The sequence below is a fragment of the Neopsephotus bourkii genome, unplaced genomic scaffold (genome assembly GCF_033783945.1).
Source record: "Neopsephotus bourkii isolate Nb327-2 ecotype Australia unplaced genomic scaffold, CSIRO-AGI_Nbou_v1 NB_1589, whole genome shotgun sequence".
NCBI lineage: Eukaryota > Metazoa > Chordata > Aves > Psittaciformes > Psittacidae > Neopsephotus > Neopsephotus bourkii.
The window spans coordinates 171,008-191,032 of NW_026902065.1; the positions used below are offsets into that span (position 1 = coordinate 171,008).

A 20,025-nucleotide genomic window follows, 5' to 3' on the forward strand; every position below is an offset into this window, starting at 1 on the left:
AAAAAGCAGTCCTACAGTCTTTAACCTCTCTAAGCTGCAAAAAGAAGGTAAAAGATAAAAGTTGTTCTGCTAAGCTACCAAATGAAAATTGAGCATCCAGTTAACAACCACAAGATGATGGTATCTCTAAACCAGAACCTCATCTTGGTACTGTATCAAATGTACATACTATGTGAAAGGTTAACGCAAACCCCACATCACTGAATATAGCGAACAGCATACTACAAATCATACTGTTCCAAAGGCAACAAACCAATTGGTTGAAACATTTGGACCCCCAAGAGTCAAGCTGAGATAAGAGAGATAGCATCTCACATGGAAATTACATACAAAGTCCTGCCTGCTCTGAGGTAGGGCACAGACACAGTGTATGTGAGAAATAAAGGAAGGTACCTGAAAAGTGATATTACTTCCCCTACTACTGCAGTACACTGAAAATCCAAAAACCACTACAGGAAGTGTAATGAAAATAAATGAGAGAACACTAAACTGACTGAATTAACCTTTGTCATGTTTGATTCAATAAAGCTTCCTCTTTAGAAGCTATCTAAACCTGCTGGAGAAGTTCCAATTTATCACAGAACTCAGCATCAAAATGATACTGGCAGTAGAGAAATATTTTAAAATATTCCTATCCCATACATACTGCAATTACGTTTCCTCCCTTTTAGGATCAATTAATCAAGATAGAAAAATCAAATGTCACTTTTGCAGCACCTGCCTTTCCCAAAAGATAATTTCAGTTACATCACAACAGCCTTGGTTGCTTTTTGACTAAAGAACTGTTCAGTTTGGGTCCTGAAACAGAAAACACTTTTTTACTCACAAATATATTCCAGATAAATGTGATTCGTAGTCCTTTATAAAACATTTCCCCTTGCCAGAAAAAAAAACCAACAGCAAAATAACAGGAAAAGTGTCCCCAGATGGATTACAGAATAGCAAATGGGCCTCAATGGCATTTTTACTGTTGTTATTATTGCTTGACAGAGTGAAAATAGAGGTGTCTTCAAAGGTGTCTTTCCCTGGAACAAACAACTCAGCATAAAAAGAATTTATGTGCTGAAAAGGTTACAGTCAATGTATTACAACTGTATATACACTATCTCTTCATTTACAATGCTCTGCCTTTCCCAAACAAGCTTAGGTAGTAAATTTTTTAGACTCCTACAGCACCTTGCCTGATGGGGCCTAGAATGGAGATTTTGGATGTCCCTTTAAGGATGAGCAGCCAGAATTACACAACTGGGTTTTGCTGTTGCTTGCAGGAAAAATTATTTCTGCCTTCCTGCGAGGCCAAGAGGTAAAGCTGAATACTGCAGCTTTAGGTGCAGGAGGCAGCCTAGGGCTGTCCTCTCTTGTTTTGAGTAGTATCTGCCAGGGCTAGAGAGAGAAAAGGGCAAATTCCTGAGAATGTCTTCGCTTTCCCACATTCTGACAAGGAGGTTGCATCTTCATAAAATCACAGAATCACAGAATGGTTTGGGTTGGAAAGGACCTTAAAGCTCATACAGTTCCTGCCCCCTGACATGGGCAGGGACACCTTCCACTAGACCAGGCTGCTCCAACTGGCCTTGAACACTGCCAAGGATAGGGCAGCCACAGCTCCTCTGGGCAACCTGTGCCAGGGCCTCACCACCCTCATAGTAAAGAATTTATTCCTAATATCTAACCTAAATCTACCTTCTTTCAGTTTAAGGGGATGGGTCTTCCTATTACCCTCCTTCTAAGCAGGGTCCTAGCTCTCAAACTGAACCTCCAGATGATCTCCATGATGCCACCTTTATCCGATGGAAGATGGAGCATCCATTTGCCTTCCAATAGCTCCTCTGCACTACCTGTCTCTCCCCTTAACAATAAAGTTTTGAGTGGAGCACCAGTTTGCCGAGGTAATGGGTTTTCACAGCCAGGGGAAGGTGAGCGCCAAGGATTATTAATAGTGTTCCTCGATCAGTTAAGGGAAAGATAAATGTGACACCAGCAATCAGAATCCCTGAATATCTGATATCAGTGAGGAGTGGGTATCACCAGCCAAAAATAGAAAGAGAGAGAGAGATTATATAAGAGGGGTTCCTACTCCGAGTTCCACCTCTTTTTGACCACCTCCGTATCTAGCACCCTTTCCAAGAGTGCTTAGGAGAGACCCAAGAGGTAAGTACCAAGAAAATGTTCCAGCTTCCACAGCACAGGTGGCTTCGCCCGCTCCCGGCAGGAACCCAGGACCTTCTCCTGAAGGAAAGCAAACAAGGATATTTCTCAGCACTCCGACTCTATCCCGCTTCCCACAGACAAAAGACCGGAGACAAAGAGGTGACAATCTCCCAAACACCGAGGAATGGCTTCCCGCAGAAACGACTCCAAACGAGAAGAAAGGGCTATTAAGAGCAGGGAATAGGTGAACGTGTGGATGGGGGCTGAGGATAAAAGGCGGGGAGGAAGTGAGAGAATGGAAATAACAAAACAAAGAAGGAAAGAAAGTGAAGGAGAACGTGAGTAAGGACTCGGATAACAATTTACTGAAGTGCTCAGTTGTGAACCAAAGGCAAAACCCTCTCCTTAACATGTCACAGAAAGGACATCTCTATGCACAGGCAGCGGATTGAAGTTTCCCTCTCTGGTGCCGTCATTAGGAAGATGAATGTGTCACACTTTTGTAAAGGACCCCCTGCTTTCTGCTTCAGCTTTTGGCGGGGAGGTTTCTTGTTGCTAATCAAAGTCTCCCTGAATTGCTTGCTTGTGGCAAGGGCGGGTTGATGTCTACTTAATGTACTTGATCGTTTACTTAGTAAGAATATAATCGTTCTGGCGCTGGTGGAAGGGGGAGCTGATCTATACTAAAGCTTCTGTGCAGACAACTTGGATTTTGCAAGTAGTTCGGGCAGGAAAATCGTCAAAATCTCAGAGAGATAGAAAGCGTGTAATTCATCTCGCAGGGATCATAAGAAAAGGGTGAAGGGCCGAGGGTGAGACTGCCAGTTCGTGAAACGGTTTTTATATTAGAATAATGGGTTTGAGTAAAACTTGATGTTTAAAAGCCCCTAGAAGTTTGCTAGCTGTCCTTAAAACAGATGCACTGTTGAGATTAGAGGCGGGCCTCAGTTACTCCTCCGTGTTAAAGGCTTCGTAACCGGAGCGGGGCCGGCACCGGGATGCGGCTCACCGGCGGCGGGGTGGGGGAAGGCGGGAGGGTTCCCCTCTGTGGCTCCAGGAGCAAGGATACCTCAGCAATGAGTTAGGGAAAGGTTTGTCAGAACGAAAAGAAGCTGCGGGGGGTGAGGCCCAGCTCCGCGGCAGACTGCACCTGTGTGGACTCGGCCAGGCGGGCGGACACAGGAGGACTCCCTCCTCTCCCTCCCGCTAGCTAAGGAAAAGTAAAGGGATAAAGGGACATCAACTGCATAAAATCAGGCACATCGATTTATCTTGTAAATAGCTGTGTATTGATGGGTCTACATTTAATCTAAGCGTAAAACAGACTAACGATTGGGTTTTAACCTGTGCTACAGGGGAGATTTTAAACTCTCCTCTCCGAGTCGAACCCCACAGAAGCAAGAGACCCGAGTAACCTGGGTACCGCCTTCACTGCACCTCCCACCTCCAGGACACCGGGGGGAGCACGGAACCCTGCTGCCTGTGCCCAGTCAGCATCCTGCTGTGTGTCCCGGCTGCGGTGTGTCCTTGGTCAGCATCCCAGCCACAGCTCCCCTTCCCCGCAGAGCAGGGAGAAAGGTGTTTCCAATCCAGGGAGAGGGACTCGACTCCCCCATCCGTCTCCTTATTTGTCCTTGGAGAAAGCTAAACCTCTCTTGTATCTCAAGAAATACATAGAAACGGGGGGGGGAGGAAGTTCCATCGAGGGAAAAACGACGGTCCCTCCCACAGCGGAGAGTCGCTGCTTAAAAAAGAAAAGGAAGGAAAAAAAAACAGGAGACCCCAATGTCACCTCCTCCTCCGTCCTCCTGCGCATAGTGGCATGCTAATGACTCACCCGTTATAGCTGAGTTTGGGCCGCAGAGGGAAGGACTGGGGCTCGCACTTCTGGAACGACTGACAGAAGAGACCCCAGTGTCTCAGCCGCCACCTCCCTCCCAAAGCCGCTCGGGGGGGATCGGGCTGTGCCCGCCGGTCCCAGAGCGGGGAGATCACTTCCCCCCATACCCCGTATTTCCTGAAGTGGAGATGCCAACACTCCCGCGGAGATCTGCCCTACTCCCGGGCCCCAACCTTGGCTATCTCAGCCTAATGGCTCCTGCCCAAACTCTTGAGGACTAGCTGGACTATTGGCCACATTTCTTGTGAAAAAAAAAGGGCACAGTTGCTTGGAGAGAAAACAAGTCTAGAAAACACATTACAATCCCCAAATCGTCCTCGACGATGTCGGGAAGAGCCCGGTCTCGCCTAAGGAGCCCGCCGCTGCTCGGGAGCTCCGCACCAGGCGTTTGTCACCTCGTGTCTCGTTCCACCGTATCCCATTGCTGAGGTTTCTGCAGCATATTGTGCATTACAAACAGGATCTGTAGGATTCGTAGGGATGTGATAATTAATTCAGCGAGGATGATGCTTAATATGGACTGGCCCGAAAGAAACGAGGTCTAACAGGAACGTGTGTGTGAAGGGGAGGGGGGAAGGCAGGAAGGGGGAGATGTTTGAACGGTACGGCGAATGTTCAAAAGCTACGTTACATTTGCTTCCCGACCTCAAGAGCAGCTTGAAGCTTGGCATATGCTGCAGTTCCTTGCTCATCACCGACTATAACCGGGAAAGCTCGCCCTGCCTTACTAAAGGAAAAGCCTCTGCTCTGCACCAGCACTCTTCCACCGCACCCGAGGACTTGACCTTGGCACAACTCTTTTCTCCAGCCGCTATCACGACAGACTCTGGCACTGCTCCAGTAAGGCTTAGGCTCCCATCTCGCAGTGAGCGACCCCCTGCCCCCTCCGGTCCCCGCACAGGCGCCCATCCCCGTGCCCTCTCTTGAGCCGAGCCCCCGCGTCCGCGGACGACGTGGGGCTCTGCGAATGGGAGAGCGGCAGCCCACGTTTGGGCACTCAGCCACACAGGGGTACGGAGCTGGCGCTGGTCCAGCCCTTCTCGGTGTGCCATCCCCGCGCGGCACTGCAGCTTGGTCATATGAGCAGAAATGATGAGAAAAGCACTTTTTAATCTTTTCGCACTTGCCTCCCTGTTCAAACAGTTGCAGGATGGCTATGACTGACGTGCTCAACGCTGAGGATATCAAGAAGGCTGTGGGAGCCTTTTCAGGTGAGTACCTCTTTTTCTTTTCTTTCTTTTATTTCCTCTTTTCTCCTCTTTCCTCTCTTCAGCTTCCGATAGCAGCGCATTTCTTTAAGCTTGGGGAAGATTAGAGGATATTTCTAAACAAAATACTAATCGAGGATGGTTTTCAGAAGTGCAGTGAAAGCCTGTCACGCTTATCAAGTCCAGGGCTGCATCCTCAGCAAAGTTGCCCTGCACGTTACATAGGTGAAATACCTATTCCAAAGGAAGGTGAGCAGCAACTGCGGACAGGCTCCTACCGAGGGGATACTTCCAAAGGGAAAAAAAACCCCTCAGCAAACCAGGCTGGATTATATCCTGTTGTGGGATAGGGAAGTGAGCCATGAATGCCGGCAGCTTCCCACTCATCCCTGAAATTGAGTTTCAGGTATCATAGAACTGCTGTTTCTCATTGCAAGGAGCTAAGAACTCGCTCTTTTCTTACGTCCTATGTGGGACCCCTGGGTGGGCTTTGCTTTTTGGGATGGAGCAGAAGGCAACGATAGAGCGCTCACTACTCGACTGCAGAAGCTTTCTGCAGGACGAATGGCTGCCAGCCCTCCGTACTTGCCTCTCAGACTACTCCGAGTCCCGATATTCCCTACCCCTCTAATTCACCGCCAGCCCTGAGCCGACAGCAACCCCTCAGAGATTCAGCAGTCAAGGTTGCTCTTAAAGCAACGCCAAAAATCGTGCTCCGGGATGCACGTTCTCTCTCCCTATCCCTCCAAACTACCTGGCCGACCGCAGCACCGGGAGAGCCGCCTCCCTCCGTCCTGCCCTGTGCAGTGACCTTCCCGGGCGGACGGAGGCGCAAACCCCGCCGAGCCCGGCTGAGCGCAGCAGCCCGGAGTCGAAGGAACCGGCAAACCGCTTTGCTCCATCCGGCAGCTGGTTTTCTCATTAGCTCCCATTGTTCTGAGGCCAGCTCCAAGTCCCGGAGCAGATGCAATTAGCAGCAACTAATGACAGGTCTCAGTCAAGCAGATCCCGAAGGACTGAGCCTCCTTCATTTTACGTAAGAGGAAAAGCTGCGTCCGGAATAAGGATGCATGGGGAAGAAGGAGGGGGAAAAAACAAACAACCCTCTGCAGCACGTTTTGGAGGTCACTGTACTGGGTTTCTAATCCACACCTTCCTAATCGCCAGCACACTCGTTAGGATACCCGGGTGGGACAAAAGCGGGTGCGGTTAAAGGACGGGAGAGGTGGAGCAGGTAAACTCGTTTATCTCGGCTCCGATTTCAAGGGCTCTGTTTGTTTGTTTTGATTCTTTTTTGTCTCTTCCTCCCCGGAGATCGTTTCTGACACAGTCTCCCAGGCAGGATAGCGCACAGCACTCCCTTGCAGTGCCTGAGCTTACAAACCACCAGTGCACATACCTTTAGCGGTCCAAAAGCAGCACCGATTTCTGATAAGTCTTCAGGAAAAACGAAACAGCCCTGAAATAGCCATGTGCTCTGTAACACTTCTCGTCAGTGCTCCATGGTTGAGCAAGAGTGGGCTTTTTTGTTTTAAAGGGTTGAAATGTTAAAAACTGACAGCCATGTAATACCCAGACACCACTCTCAGATGACTGTTTTAGAATTATACTTAGCCAAAAAAAAATAGGGGTTAAGGCACTGAAATGAGACCAAGCAGGGTAGACTTCAGCTCCCAACTCTACCACAGACTTCCTGTGTGACCTTGGGCAAAGTCTCCATCCCTCTGTAGCTAGCTCAGCTCTTCATCTGCAAAGAGCAGGGACTGTCCCTCTCCCCCTCTGTTTATCACAATTAGCGTCTGTGAAGCATGGAGAATTGATTACAGGGCGTACATGGAGCTCCTACACAGCCGGGCTCAACTGTGCCTCCCAGGATAGGACACGCAGGAGTGTGGAAGGAAACCACGGGTATGTACTAATGTATGTCTCAATGGTTTTTCTAAGCAGCCCTCTGACTTTTCATCTCCTATAGCTGCTGAATCGTTTAACTACAAGAAGTTTTTCGAGATGGTAGGACTGAAAAAGAAGAGCCCAGAAGATGTGAAGAAGGTTTTCCATATTCTTGATAAAGATCGAAGTGGCTTCATCGAAGAGGATGAATTAAAGTAAGTCAAGATACGTCCTTTCTCAAATAGCCTCACCTTAAGTGTCTAATTTCCTGGGTTGGTTTGTTTGTTTGTTTGTTTTCAGGACTCTAGATAATAGCATACAGTTCAATCTTCCAACTAGTACCTGTGTGCAATAATCTGTTGTTCGCTTACTACATGGTCTAAAGCGTGTTGGAGGTAGCTAGTTGTAACTTTTATGACTGATCAATACCTTATTGCTAGTTCTTCAGTCAAATTCAGTTTCAGAGCAAACCACTTGTCCTGAATGTTAGAGAAGGTCAACACTGGATTCCAATTCATGTATGCGATTGGTGGTACAAATAAATATGAAGTGAAACTGTTCTGGGGGAAAAAATACCCAAAACACAACTTTCCTTTTTTTCCATGCCCCCTCTTTAGGTTTGTACTGAAGGGCTTTACCCCAGAGGGAAGAGACCTATCAGACAAAGAAACGAAGGCTCTTCTGGCTGCTGGAGATAAGGATGGTGACGGTAAAATTGGCGCTGATGGTATGTGATTAGAAGAGTAAACTTTGACAGTAACAATGAAATATTACTCCTACATACAAGAGCTGAGGAAATCTGGGAATCACTGGGGGCTCTGACCTTCTGGAGGGCACAAATTGGATTTAATGAAATACCAAGTCCTGCTACATTTGCCATTCGTTGCTTTAGGGAAAACAGGGGCTGAGTTCTGACACTAGAGGGGGCAACAGTTCATAGAAACCGAGATGTAGTTAAACCACAGCACAGGGCTAAGGACTCACGCAACTTCAGTGAGTTTAAGATTTCAAGTGGATTGAGGCTCAGGACACTGAGAGTTCAAAGACCCAGGCCTGAATATAAAACTTTGAAAGAAAAAGAGCTGAGTAGCAGCATTTCTGCTCGATGAAGAGTAAATAGGAAAGTAATGCACGACTTCACAAAGCAATGCTTTTAAAATTCGAAGTACAGTCAGTCTGCTACAGAATTTCCATCCAGCTTTGGCTAGTGTTTAGGTGGGTCTTCACAGCTGAGAAAGCTTGTCACTCTGCTTTACTAAATATGAGGAGTATAAGAAAAAAACAACTTTTCCTTTTATAGCATTGCTTAAAAATGACTGTTTTCTATTCCCCCTTGGGATGAATCAAATTAGCCCACATGCAAATTTTCTCCTTTTTTCTCTTTCTGTATCCCTGAGACACACTGGGAGAGACATGAAGAGATGAGTTTCTGAATTAAATTTTCCCTCATTGCAGAAGTCTGTGGCCAGGGTACTAAATCACCTAGACAGCAGGCAATTGCTGGGTTTTCACAATACTGGTAAGCCACATGCTAGGTTGAAATCTAAAAAATACCTAAACCACTCCTATCTGTCTTTGTCACCCAGTCTCTGGTATTTGTAAAAAAAAAAACCCAGAAGTTGTCTCGAAAAAAAAAAAAAAAGGCAATTAAAAAAAGGAATAAAAAGCAAAATATTATTAACTAAGAGTCTCCTTACTCAGAAGCTGAAAAAATGACACACAAAATTAGCCACTGACATATTAGTCATATATATCTGCCTGTTCCTACTACTTTGCCATATCAGGGACTATGGCCCTTTTCCTAGACAAAAGCCTTTGATTTCTCATATCATGATTTTATCATGGTAGCAGAAGCACCTAGGGGAAGTTTCAGCTAAACTTCAGCAGTGCTACTGAGCCTGATGAGTGTGTCACCATTTGAAATTTCACAGGCTTTAATTATATGGGTCCTCCTTATTCCCATTAAAATTAGTGGCAGTGGTACTAAAATCAGAAAACTTGGCTCAGGTAAGTAAGTTTAGAGCTGATCCCCCAACCTCACATCACATATATTTTCAGTTACTCCCGGAAGGCTGCAAAACAAAAGCAGTATTGATTGGAATACAAGGACTATATTGCAGAATGATTTTGGCTTTTACAAGAGAATACAGCATTAACTTTTTTATTTAAGATTGACCATAACTTTTTAAAGTTGAAACAATGCCTGAAAGCCAGTATGTTGTAATAAAGCAATACGGAACACTTCTCTTTCTTCTGCAAGTTTTACCCTTCCTCAACTTTGAACTGGAATTACGCTGAATTTATAATCAATAATGAGAAGAGAATGAAAGACTTATTTACCTCTTCTGGCCTGGTACATAGCCCTACTGTACAGCATTGGGTTTTTTTTCCATTTCTTAAATTTGAATTTAACAGGAAATTGTGACAATGGAAAGGCTTGAAATACACGCAAAAATTCACAGCTGGGGCTGTGACCAAAGGATGAGGATGACAGACATTTTCCAGCTTTTCCGTTGGTTCAGAAATCCAATTCCAGATTATAACTGCCTATGTAAACAAAATGTAAAGTCACAAATGTACGTCGCATTTATATTCAGTATTGCAGTGCTGTATTTCTGTTGCAAGCCATTTGTTTCCATGTAACTGAATTGTCAGGCATCACTTTTACCCCTTGTTTCAAACATCAGCTTCCTACATCACTAAATTATTACAGCCTAAATGATGCAGCTTTTCACAGGAATTAATGTGAATTCACTAGATGGCCCTTGAATGCCCATATGGAGCACCTCTCAGGAGCCCATAGCAGTTGTAAGACCTAATCTTCATGGATTTTTAACACCACAGAGCCACCTTTCTCAGAATTTTCTTCACAAATGTTAATCCCAACCTAGTCAGACTTCTTCCAGTTAGGGTTACATGTTACAAATTGTCTCTCAGGTCTCCTGCTTTAAACCTTTTTACATTCCTGCAGGACCATTCAGCTCAGAAATAGTTTCTTCTATTCAGTTACCTCCTGTCCAGTCAAGATCTGTAACTTGTGGCTGATCTGCCAGTTTCAAACAGTTGAAAACTTGCAGCCTGTTCATATAAGACATTATCATCTTCTGTCTGATGTTAAGACTCTTCCATCTTTCACTGATATGAATAAAAGATGATAAATATGAAAATAAAATGCAGGTCAAGGCCAAATTACCTAAAAAAACTACAAACATTAGCTTCTAAATTAGCTTGGGAAGCGATGCTGAAGCTGCTCTCTCAGCTTCAGGAGAACATTTGTAAGAAAGAAGAGAAAATGGTCATAGTGGGGTTTTTAATCTATTTTGAGTGTCAGCATTGGACAAGCACATCATGCCTTTCTGTTTCTTGCTACTAATAGACTTGAGAAAGTACATAAAGAATTTTCAAAGTTCAGGCACTGTAGACAGAACAAGTCCACATTTTTATCCTAGTAAATCAAAATATTTTCCTTGATATAGCTCAACTTCTGCAAATATTTCAAAATGTTTCCATTATTTTCTTTAAACATTGTAAAAACGAGACATCAAGCATTCAGAATTACAGCTGGTAAGTCATGACCTTGTCACAGGTAAAAGACATAACAAAGAAGAAAAAGCTTTTGAAAGTCCTTTTGTTATCCCTCTTTGTGCTCCTGTATCTTCTAAAATAAATTAGTATAAGTCGTTACTTATGAATTTAGCTAAACAGATTTGCTATTGTACCGATAATGTAAAAAACATGATCTGATGAGATAAATCATTAGCCTACAATGTACTCTGTAATTATAGCTGTCATTTCAGTGAAATACTACAGGGTACGCATCAGGCTGGTATATCTTACTGAACTATATTGAACACCACAAACGAATCCTCTTGTTAAATGTTGGAGCTTTGACATAAGACAGCTAGTAAGTTTTTTGCATGACAAAATAGTCTGAATCCTTGCAATTTAAAACTATCAATTACGCAAAGAAAGATAGAACTTAATTTTGTTTGGAAGGAGAATTACAACTGGAAAGGAGGATGCAGTCAATCCCAAGGATTCTCTTCCTTGTCAGAGGCAGTAAATATTTACAAGAACAACCAATAGGCAGGGGCTAATATACAGTGTCATATCTCAGAATATATACTCTCCATATACGAGTACACTTGGTAACAATGCCTCCACAAGCCATCTGTGGTTGGGCTAACCTTTATATGAAAACCAATAGTGAACTAACTACTTTACAAGATTATTCAACTGGAACATCTTAGAAATACTTCAAGTATATTGAAAAACCTGGGAAACTTTAAAGCAGATAGCAGTTATTCATGAAGGAGTATTTTATGGTTTGCTGGCTATCAGGAAGTACCCATGAAATATATTGCCATTAAGTGATAATATCACCATCATAATGTATTACAGAAAATATTTGGCTGCAAGTCTGAATAACCTTTTCCAAATATATTCCATAGATGCAAATTATTATAGAAAAGGATTTAATTCAGCTGTAGCAAGTATGACAGCTTGTTCTAATAGAATATGTGTAGTTAGTTTTCCCTTTTGGAAAGGCTTCATCCATTGCAGTTCATGGTTCTCTCTGAAGGGTTTATTCACACAGTGATTTAATAATCATAGCCTGTTTCCTTTTCTGGGCAGAACAGTCTGGGTGTCTATCACAAGCACTTTATGTTATCTCTTAAATTCAGTTTGCAACATTTTCGATCTCTGTACCCACCGTGTACAGGATTTAGACACGTTTTGTGTTAAGTAATCTGCATCACTAATCCTAACTTGGATTTACATCTTTCAAAATGATGGATAGATTTGGATTTAATTTAAACCCACTGACATTTTTATGTCTTACTCTGGTTTGTCAGCATTTGGTAACATGATTTTTGGACACAACATCATCAAAAGTGCTACCAGTTTGCACACACCAGTCAGCGAAGATCTCACTTGTTTAGGGTTTAGCATTTTTCAACTGAACATTAGAATGTTCTTCAAATGTCTAATTTTCATTTTTTATCTTTTTTAGTTGCAAGACATTCTTCATTATGTCAAAGTCCAGTAATTTTCTTTTGAGCCTTTACAGATGACTGCCTCCCCTATTTGTCATGTTCCTCTCAGCTGATTATGTTAAACCCATAAACCACTCTGTCTGTATACCCTCTAATCCCTTTATCATCTTTGTTGCCCTTCTTGGGATTCCCTCCAGTCTGTCATTTTTCAAGCTCTGAGGCATACAAAACTGTGCAAGGTATTCTCATGTGTGACTGTTCCAAGGTTAGATGGAGTTAGGAATTATAACCTCCTTGAGTAATGCAGTATTCAGAGTGCGGTATGCCAGGCAGCTATTCACCAGGATACAAACATGACTTTTCCATGCTTTATCACCCCAATGAAAAGCACTATATATATACACCAAAGCATAAAATAAACTCAAACTGAAGAGAGATATATGTATGTAAATATTATTGATGTAACACTAATAAAAGCCATAGGGTAAAATCCTGTCCCTCTGAGATCACGAGAATGTTTCTCATTATCACCAGTGTGGTCAAGATGGCTTGGTGTGAGCTTCTGTTTTTGTAATCTGTCATTTCCAGTCAATTTGCCAGTACAAAATTGAGTTTAAATGTAATATATTTATAATATAGGGACACAAATACTCTGAAAGACTCGTTAATGAGTCTCTTTGCCAAACTCTGATATAAAAGAAATTTATCTCACTGTGAAATTAAATTTCTAGCTCTTGCCTTCATCCCATTGAGATTTACAAAGGAATAACAGGGAGCTAATCAAGTTCTTCAGATGAATAGCAGTGGACAGTCTTGACAGTCTGGCATATATAGCATTTCTCTCTTACCCTTAACAAATCCTTTCATTTCACTGTAAGATTTCCCAAGTCATACTTTCCCTTAAACTAACCAAGATTTCTTTGTTCTTCTGTTATTGTGATGTTTCTGCTACACCACTGACTCTGTAATCATTGTAATATGCATCCTCCTTCTTTACATTTTCTTTTTTTAATATTTTTTTTAAATGTTTCCCTTCTCCAGAATTTGCAACTATGGTGGCTGAATCATAAAGGCTTTGACCAATGCAAACCCTTCACCCATCCTTCACTGCCCAATTCCAACCACCTCCTGCTGGCTGCTTTGGCTCCTGTTCTATTTATTTATGTTATTTTATACTCCAGCTCTGTTCTCTGCAATCCTGCAACTCTGTAATTGTGCTGAGAGACACTGTTAAAATAATAAAGGTCACATCAATCTGGGCTTTATTCTCTCTCACTATAACTTGTTTCTTATTTCATGTAGGTTTGGCACACGCTGAGAGAAAATTTTACTCTTTTTTTGCTGACATCCCTGCAGCTTTATCCCTTGCTAGGGTAAAGTAGGAAGAAATAAGAGCCAATTTTTGGGATAAAACATGCATATAATGAGTCATTCAGCCCAAATTCTGAACTGTGGCAAAACTGACTGCATTATTTTTAAGCCATCCCTGCTAAATGGATGCATACTCATAGCCTGGAAAATCTCTAGTGATGGAAAATCTCTAGTGATGGCAATTACCCAACTTCATTTGGCAGTTTGTTCTTTCGATTTAATCAGTGTTATAGCTAAAAAGTATTTCCTAATATTTAACCTTAATCTCCCATGCTGCTTTTTGGTGATCAGTAAATTGATCCTTGTCTGTATCATCTGTTAAATTTGCCTGGTGCAGGGGGATTTTTAAATAAAAGGTTTGACAGGAATATCAGTTGGTGCCAATCATGCATGGGGATAACTCTGTAAAGTATTAAAAAGGGGTCATTTCTGAAACACAGGATATGCTTGCTATCAATGTTACACAACTATCTAGGACAGGAAGAACAGAATACTCAAAAGAATAACAGCATGAATACCAGGAAGGGGGACACCAAGATTCAGGTGTGATGTTGCTGTTGATACACTCACTGTTAAAATAGTATATAAAAATCCCATAAAAAACATTTCTTCAAATACTTTACCAAAAAAGTGAATATCTTTTCCTTTGAGTTACACATACAAAACTGAGACTCAAGCTAAGGAAATGACCAGCCAACAGTAAGCCTATGACAGAGCCAAGAGCAACACTTGTATCCCAAATCCTGTCTAGTAACTTTGGCACCAATCTCATGCTTTTTATCTTTCCTTTTTTTTCAACATCTTCCCCACATGTTGACAGAACATTGATTACTACTGCAAGAAAAAGGAAGGGTAGTTGCCATTTCTGTATTCCAAACTATTCCCCTGCAGCAATAATACCTTGTTCCATTCAGATTTATTATCGTTAACTTAGTATTTAAAAGAAAAATAAGAAAACAGGGCTGAAACCCTGTCACCATCACATTGTACAGAATAGTATTCTCTGCCACAGCAACTACCCAATGCTACTCGGGAAGCCAATAAACACTCCCTAAAGCTGTTCTAAATTTTCACTCTGTAGTAACTCACAAGGAAGACTTTCTTTGCTAAAGCTGCTGTGCTTTCAAAAGAAATCCTTTGGTTTTGCACAATGTATATACGGATCTGAAGAATGTATTGATTTCTAAGTATTCTAAATAAAGCAAATGAAAACGGATTTATTTGCGATGAAGCGATTTATTGCCTGGTTTGTTGGGTTTTTTTTTTTTCTCTCAGCAGCGGCTGACCTCACGTGGCAATAAAGCGTAATTACAAGAGTATACTGAGCTACAGGAAATAAAACCATTAGGAACCCACCCATTGATGTATCATGAATCATAGAACCATAGATTCATAGAATGGTTTGGGTTGGAAAGGACTTTAAGATCATCTAGTTCCAACCCCCTGCCATGAGTAGGGGCACCTTACACTAGACCATGGATGGAGCATTTACCACTTCTTTGGGCAATCTGTTCCAGTGCCTCACCACCCTCACAGTAAAGAACTTCATCCTTATATCTAACCTGGACTTCCCCTCTTTTAGTTTGAACCCATTACCCCTTGTCCTATCACTACAGTCCCTGATGAAGAGTGCCTCTCTGCATCCTTGTAGGCTCCCTTCAGGTACTGGAAGGCTGCTATGAGGTCTCCATGCAGCTTCTCTTCTCCAGCCTGAACAATCCCAACTTTCTCAGCCTGTCTTCATGCAGGAGGTGCTCCAGCCCACGGAATCAACCTAAAAATTGCTATATAAAGAAAGGCTTTTATAGTCTCTTCCTAGTCTTTGAATCTGCAAGGATTTATATTTTAATTCTTCACTAGATAGCATGTAAGCTGAATTTTTACAACAACAAAAGCACAATAGAACAAAAAGCAAGAAAGGAAAATCCCACTGCCATTAATTAGTCTAAATTATATTTTTTATAGTATATTAGGTGAAATCAGTAAGTTACAGCAACATTAACAGGGATATTTGATTGTCATAGAAGTCCCCAACAATTCCCTTAGCAATCTTTCTTCATGTTATTCCGTCAGTTATTCCTGAAAAAGCAACACTGAGTGACCAACCTGGCCTGAAATTTTTCAGCTCTATAGGAATTGATAAGATGAAAAGAAATAACCTTTAATTTCAAACCAAAAAAGTTACAATGGGTAGAAAGACCTTCAAAATATCTTTGTTACTTTTCATGCTAAGAGTACCTGACATTCTAAACAACAGTTTGCTCAGTTTATTCAAATATGCAACTGCTATATGTTTGAATTTTCTCATGCATAAGCAAGGGTGCAAAAAGCTTCTTCAACGAACATTAACCTTACATTTCTTAATTGGCATCTTACATCTTTTTTTCCTGAACAGCAAGTATTCCATATTTTTTCCCTGTTATAACAGAAGTTACAAAAAAAAACAAACCAACTCCAGCCATCATGTTGATGACAAATTATTAAATAATCAATACACATCCTTCCCTTAGATTCGCTGCCAATGGTTTGTACCAAGACACAACTCGATGATTTAAGGTATGGAAGTTATGTTTACCCGTATGAAAAAATACACTACTTGTTCTCATTGGTATTACATATTGCTAGGAAAGAAACACAGCTTGCTCTCAGCTACACCTCAAAAACAAGAGCCAAATCCTCATGTCATAGGTAAACCATCATTTCCTGACAAATGACACCAGCATCTTAAGAAAGGGTTTGTACCAACAGACCATCACCAATGCTTAAAATTTCTCCAATCACCATTTACCATCACCAAACAATCAAAAAAATCGTAATTGTTTATGCTTTAAGGGTCCTGCCAAGTTCTTAATGGAGTTTCATGGATCAGCAGTTTTCCACATGTCTTATTTTGGGAATCAATGGACTGGAGGCTGTAACACCTGTTCGCTTTGCAGAAACTGAGCTAGGATTTATATTTACAGTCTACCCACCGGCCCTGAGCTCAATACTGCCCAATGTTCTATGATTGCTCCCACACTTCATTCACTTCGTCAAAGCAAAGATTGCTTGTTTTCTTCTGTTGCCTTTTTTGACTTTGCATCTTCGGGGGAGGAGAGAAGCAAAGACACTTCTACCTCATTTCTAAATACTTGTGAAGACTGGAAATGCAGTTCACGTGCTCCTTTCCAACAACACACACATAATTTGTCAAACCTCTGTGCTATAGGATCTAAATATTAACAATACTCTGTCCAAAACAGAGTTAATATTGTTCTGGAATTAAAAACCGTGGCATTGCATGCATTTGCACCAAGTTTTGACTCACCAAAATAACATCCAAGATGATTAATTTATACAAAGTTCACTGAATCCACAAATTAGACCACAAAATTTGTGTTAATGAGTGTAAAACATAAAAGAACTTAATTTGACTCTATAATCTCAGATTGACATTTAAAGCGGTCAATTTCTCTTTCATTTGTCATTCTTTTATTTATAAATGAATTGCAAATGAAAGAGAAATTATATCATTCATAGAAATGAATTTGCAAATGAAACTTATTTATATAGAAATTTCTATGGCATGTGTTAACACACCAAAATTCAGCTGTGGTTAAAGCATATACTGGTATTCTTGTTCTAACACCACCCAGGGGTCATGGGTAACACAGGTACCAGAGCACAGGCTTTAGCAAATGCCAGTGATTAAAGTACCTCCCCCATGTGCTGGACACTATCCTTGCTAATGATGTGCTTGAACCTGAGCTGCTGCACCTTCATTCTGACAAAGCATTTTAGCAGATTCCCTTTTCCTGAGAAGCACAGCTTTTAGAAATCCCAGCATTCTCTAGACCTCCAACATTTAAAACAACTTTTCTCCTAATAAAGAGATAGTGAAGCCAAATGTGCCTAAAGGGGGTTAGCTGTACGCGTGAAAGGTCAATTGTCAAAACTTTCCCAGACTGTAGGATCTCCTAATGTGGGAGAATTACTCCACAAAGAGGAAGTGCATTTGTGGTCAGTGTTCTTATGGTCAAAGAAGTAACAAAGTTTAACAGAGGTTCATACACTTCTAAAGACAGAAGTTAACATAAACACAAATACTAGAGTCCCTTCTGGAGAGGGGCTCTTCATCAGGGACTGTAGCAATAAGACAAGGGGGAATGGGTTCAAACTAAAACAGGAGAAGTTCAGGTTAGGTATAAGGAAGAAGTTCTTTACTGCGAGGGTGGTGAAGCACTGGAATAGGGTGCCCAAAGAAGTGGTAAATGGCATTCATGGCAGTGTTCAAGGCCAGGTAGGACAGAGCCTTGGGTGACACGGTCTAGCATGAAGTGTCCCTGCCCTGGAACTAAAAGATCTTAAGGTCCTTTCCAATCCAAAGCATTCTGTGATTCTGTGATTCTCCACCCACCAGAAAAAAATAAAAAAAAAATAGAAGGGACTGTAACAGCTACGACAATAAATGGATCAGAAGAGCCAGATAAAAATACTGGAAGGCACTTACTAAAGCACAAGGAACATGCAGCTAGAAAAGGTATTTTCTTCGTAAGTTCTTTTGGCCTTCCACCCAGGAAAAACCCAGTGAAAGCATCTTGTCAAGTGTCTGAATCAGAATGTCCAGCTCTTATTGCAACAACAGTTATTAATTCTAGGAGATGCTCACTAAGCAAGTAATGATTTATGTACAAAACTGCAGCTGGTTTCCCTGGTGCTACAGTGGCACCACGCTGGCATTACAAATGGGTACTTGGGCCTTCAAGTGGTAAGAACACGGTAACTCTCTGTTAATTCCAGCTTTGCCCCTAGAGCTTCTTGACAGGTCATTAAGAAGCACAGGACCGGAGGACGAATGCTTAACCATTGATTACTGGAGGGAATGTCCACGGGTTGCTGAAAACCTAAATGCTTCAGAGGCATTTTCAGGTTTTGGAAACGTTGCCTGGAAGGTTTTTTAGAATTCTATCATTTTAAGCATAAACAAACTCCATTTGCTGTATCTTCAGAATGCAGTGCAGTTGAAAAAAATGTATCTCTAGAAAGACACAAAAATATATAGGTAATAGCAAATTATCAAGCACTTCTTACTGCTTTAATATAAAGAGGCATAAGAATTATGTGGCTCTGCTAATTTTATGCTTCCTTCTGCAGATGAATAAAGATTTTCTGTCTTAAAACATTTGCATTTCCCCCCCCACCCCTTAAAGTAATTTTCAATTTTGCTGGATACAGCACAATCACATCTACTCTTTCAGCTGCAGTGGGTTGTTGAAATTGAGCTATTGCCCAGCACCTGCTCTTAGTCAGACAGCTGAAATCAGAGGTTAGGGGAAAAAATAAAGATTTTATGTCATTGTAATGCAAGTCTCCTTTTAGCTTTGCTGCAGTCAGTGCTCAATTACATTCTGTAACAATCGCCATTACCAGAGCCAGTGCTTTTCTGTTCCCCTCTGCATGTATTAACTTTCTTGTTCACACGTGATAGCCTTCTTAGCAAAGCAGAGGAGCCTTAAGAGACATTTGCCCATAGATTTAATGAGCCTACATCTTTTTTTGGCCTGTTGAGGATCCTAGTGTTCAAAAGTATCTTCATTTTGAATGCTCTGAAGGAACATAACTGATACCATAGAACTTAAATTGTTTCTCACTGAAAGCCTGACAGGTCAAAATATCTAGTCTCTTGAATGCGAGAACATGTAATAGTGAAAGGCTCCACCTAACTTGTTTTTCCTGACTGCATCCTATTTTTACAAGCTCAGGATCCTTCTCATTCATAATTTTTATAAATTCACTGTGTAGCCCAGATGTCAATTGATCATAATATAGATCATTATAACAAACTGACCTTGAAAAGAAAGGACATGGATAAGGTAAAAAGTTTGTGCCTAAAAATTAACCTGTTAGAAAAGCAGAGATGATAGAAAACAGAGTGTTGTGAACTCCTAAAAAATTAATTAAGAGTCTTAAATATTCCTCTCCTTCCTCCATTAAACCTCTGGGTCCTGCAGTCATACGGCTGCCACTCAGTTTTCAGCAAGAGGAAGAAAAATTCTAGCTATCATGCCTGCAGATAAAAACCTTGAACATTCAATCCCGAAAAGCATAAACAGAATGTAAACCAAAACATAACCTTTTATTTTGTTAATAAATCTCATTACTTGAATGCAGTCTGTCTTCGAGTTTTTAATATAAGATATAGCATTAGTGTAAACCTAGCAGCTGCTTTCTCAGCAGACAGCAGCTAGAGATCCAAAAAAAGATTCCCAGCTGCTATCATAGCCATCATCACCACATAATGACTGGCATGCTGGAATTATGGGTAGCTCATTTAAAGATGTCATGTATTCATATATTCTGTATTTGACAGATTAACCCCTTCCCTGTGATGCAGAAGCATACTTAACGCTCACTTACCAGCATCCAATCACCCTATGCACGACTGTGCAAAAGAGCATGACAATGATTGCTCCAATAATAGATGAGAAAGGTTCAGGCCACACACGAGGCCACAGCAAGTCCTCAGTCT

The 20,025-nt window shown here is 41.6% G+C and overlaps 1 protein-coding gene across 2 annotated transcripts; it reads left to right on the forward strand.

Moving 5' to 3' along the window:
- The first annotated feature begins 4,645 nt into the window (after positions 1-4,645).
- Positions 4,646-14,097, forward strand: PVALB (parvalbumin). 2 transcript variants are annotated; one of them, XM_061371752.1, is made up of 5 exons: positions 4,646-4,891; positions 5,195-5,262; positions 7,232-7,364; positions 7,767-7,876; positions 13,188-14,097. In XM_061371752.1, exons 2-5 carry the CDS (start codon positions 5,202-5,204, stop codon positions 13,214-13,216), a joined length of 333 nt encoding a protein of 110 aa, XP_061227736.1. In that variant the 5' UTR covers positions 4,646-4,891; positions 5,195-5,201; the 3' UTR covers positions 13,217-14,097. The 2 variants fall into 2 exon arrangements, with proteins under 2 accessions (XP_061227736.1, XP_061227735.1); XM_061371751.1 differs by lacking the exon at positions 4,646-4,891 and having other exon boundaries at positions 5,079-5,262.
- The last annotated feature ends 5,928 nt before the right edge of the window (positions 14,098-20,025 follow it).

What these genes read in the sequence shown, in the direction of transcription:
- PVALB (XM_061371752.1), top strand. Translation starts at nt 5,202, where the DNA reads ATGGCTATGACTGACGTGCTCAACGCTGAGGATATCAAGAAGGCTGTG. An exon ending in GGCTGTGGGAGCCTTTTCAG is followed by an intron (nt 5,263 to 7,231) that starts GTGAGTACCTCT and finishes CATCTCCTATAG; the next exon opens with CTGCTGAATCGTTTAACTAC. An exon ending in ATCGAAGAGGATGAATTAAA is followed by an intron (nt 7,365 to 7,766) that starts GTAAGTCAAGAT and finishes CCCCCTCTTTAG; the next exon opens with GTTTGTACTGAAGGGCTTTA.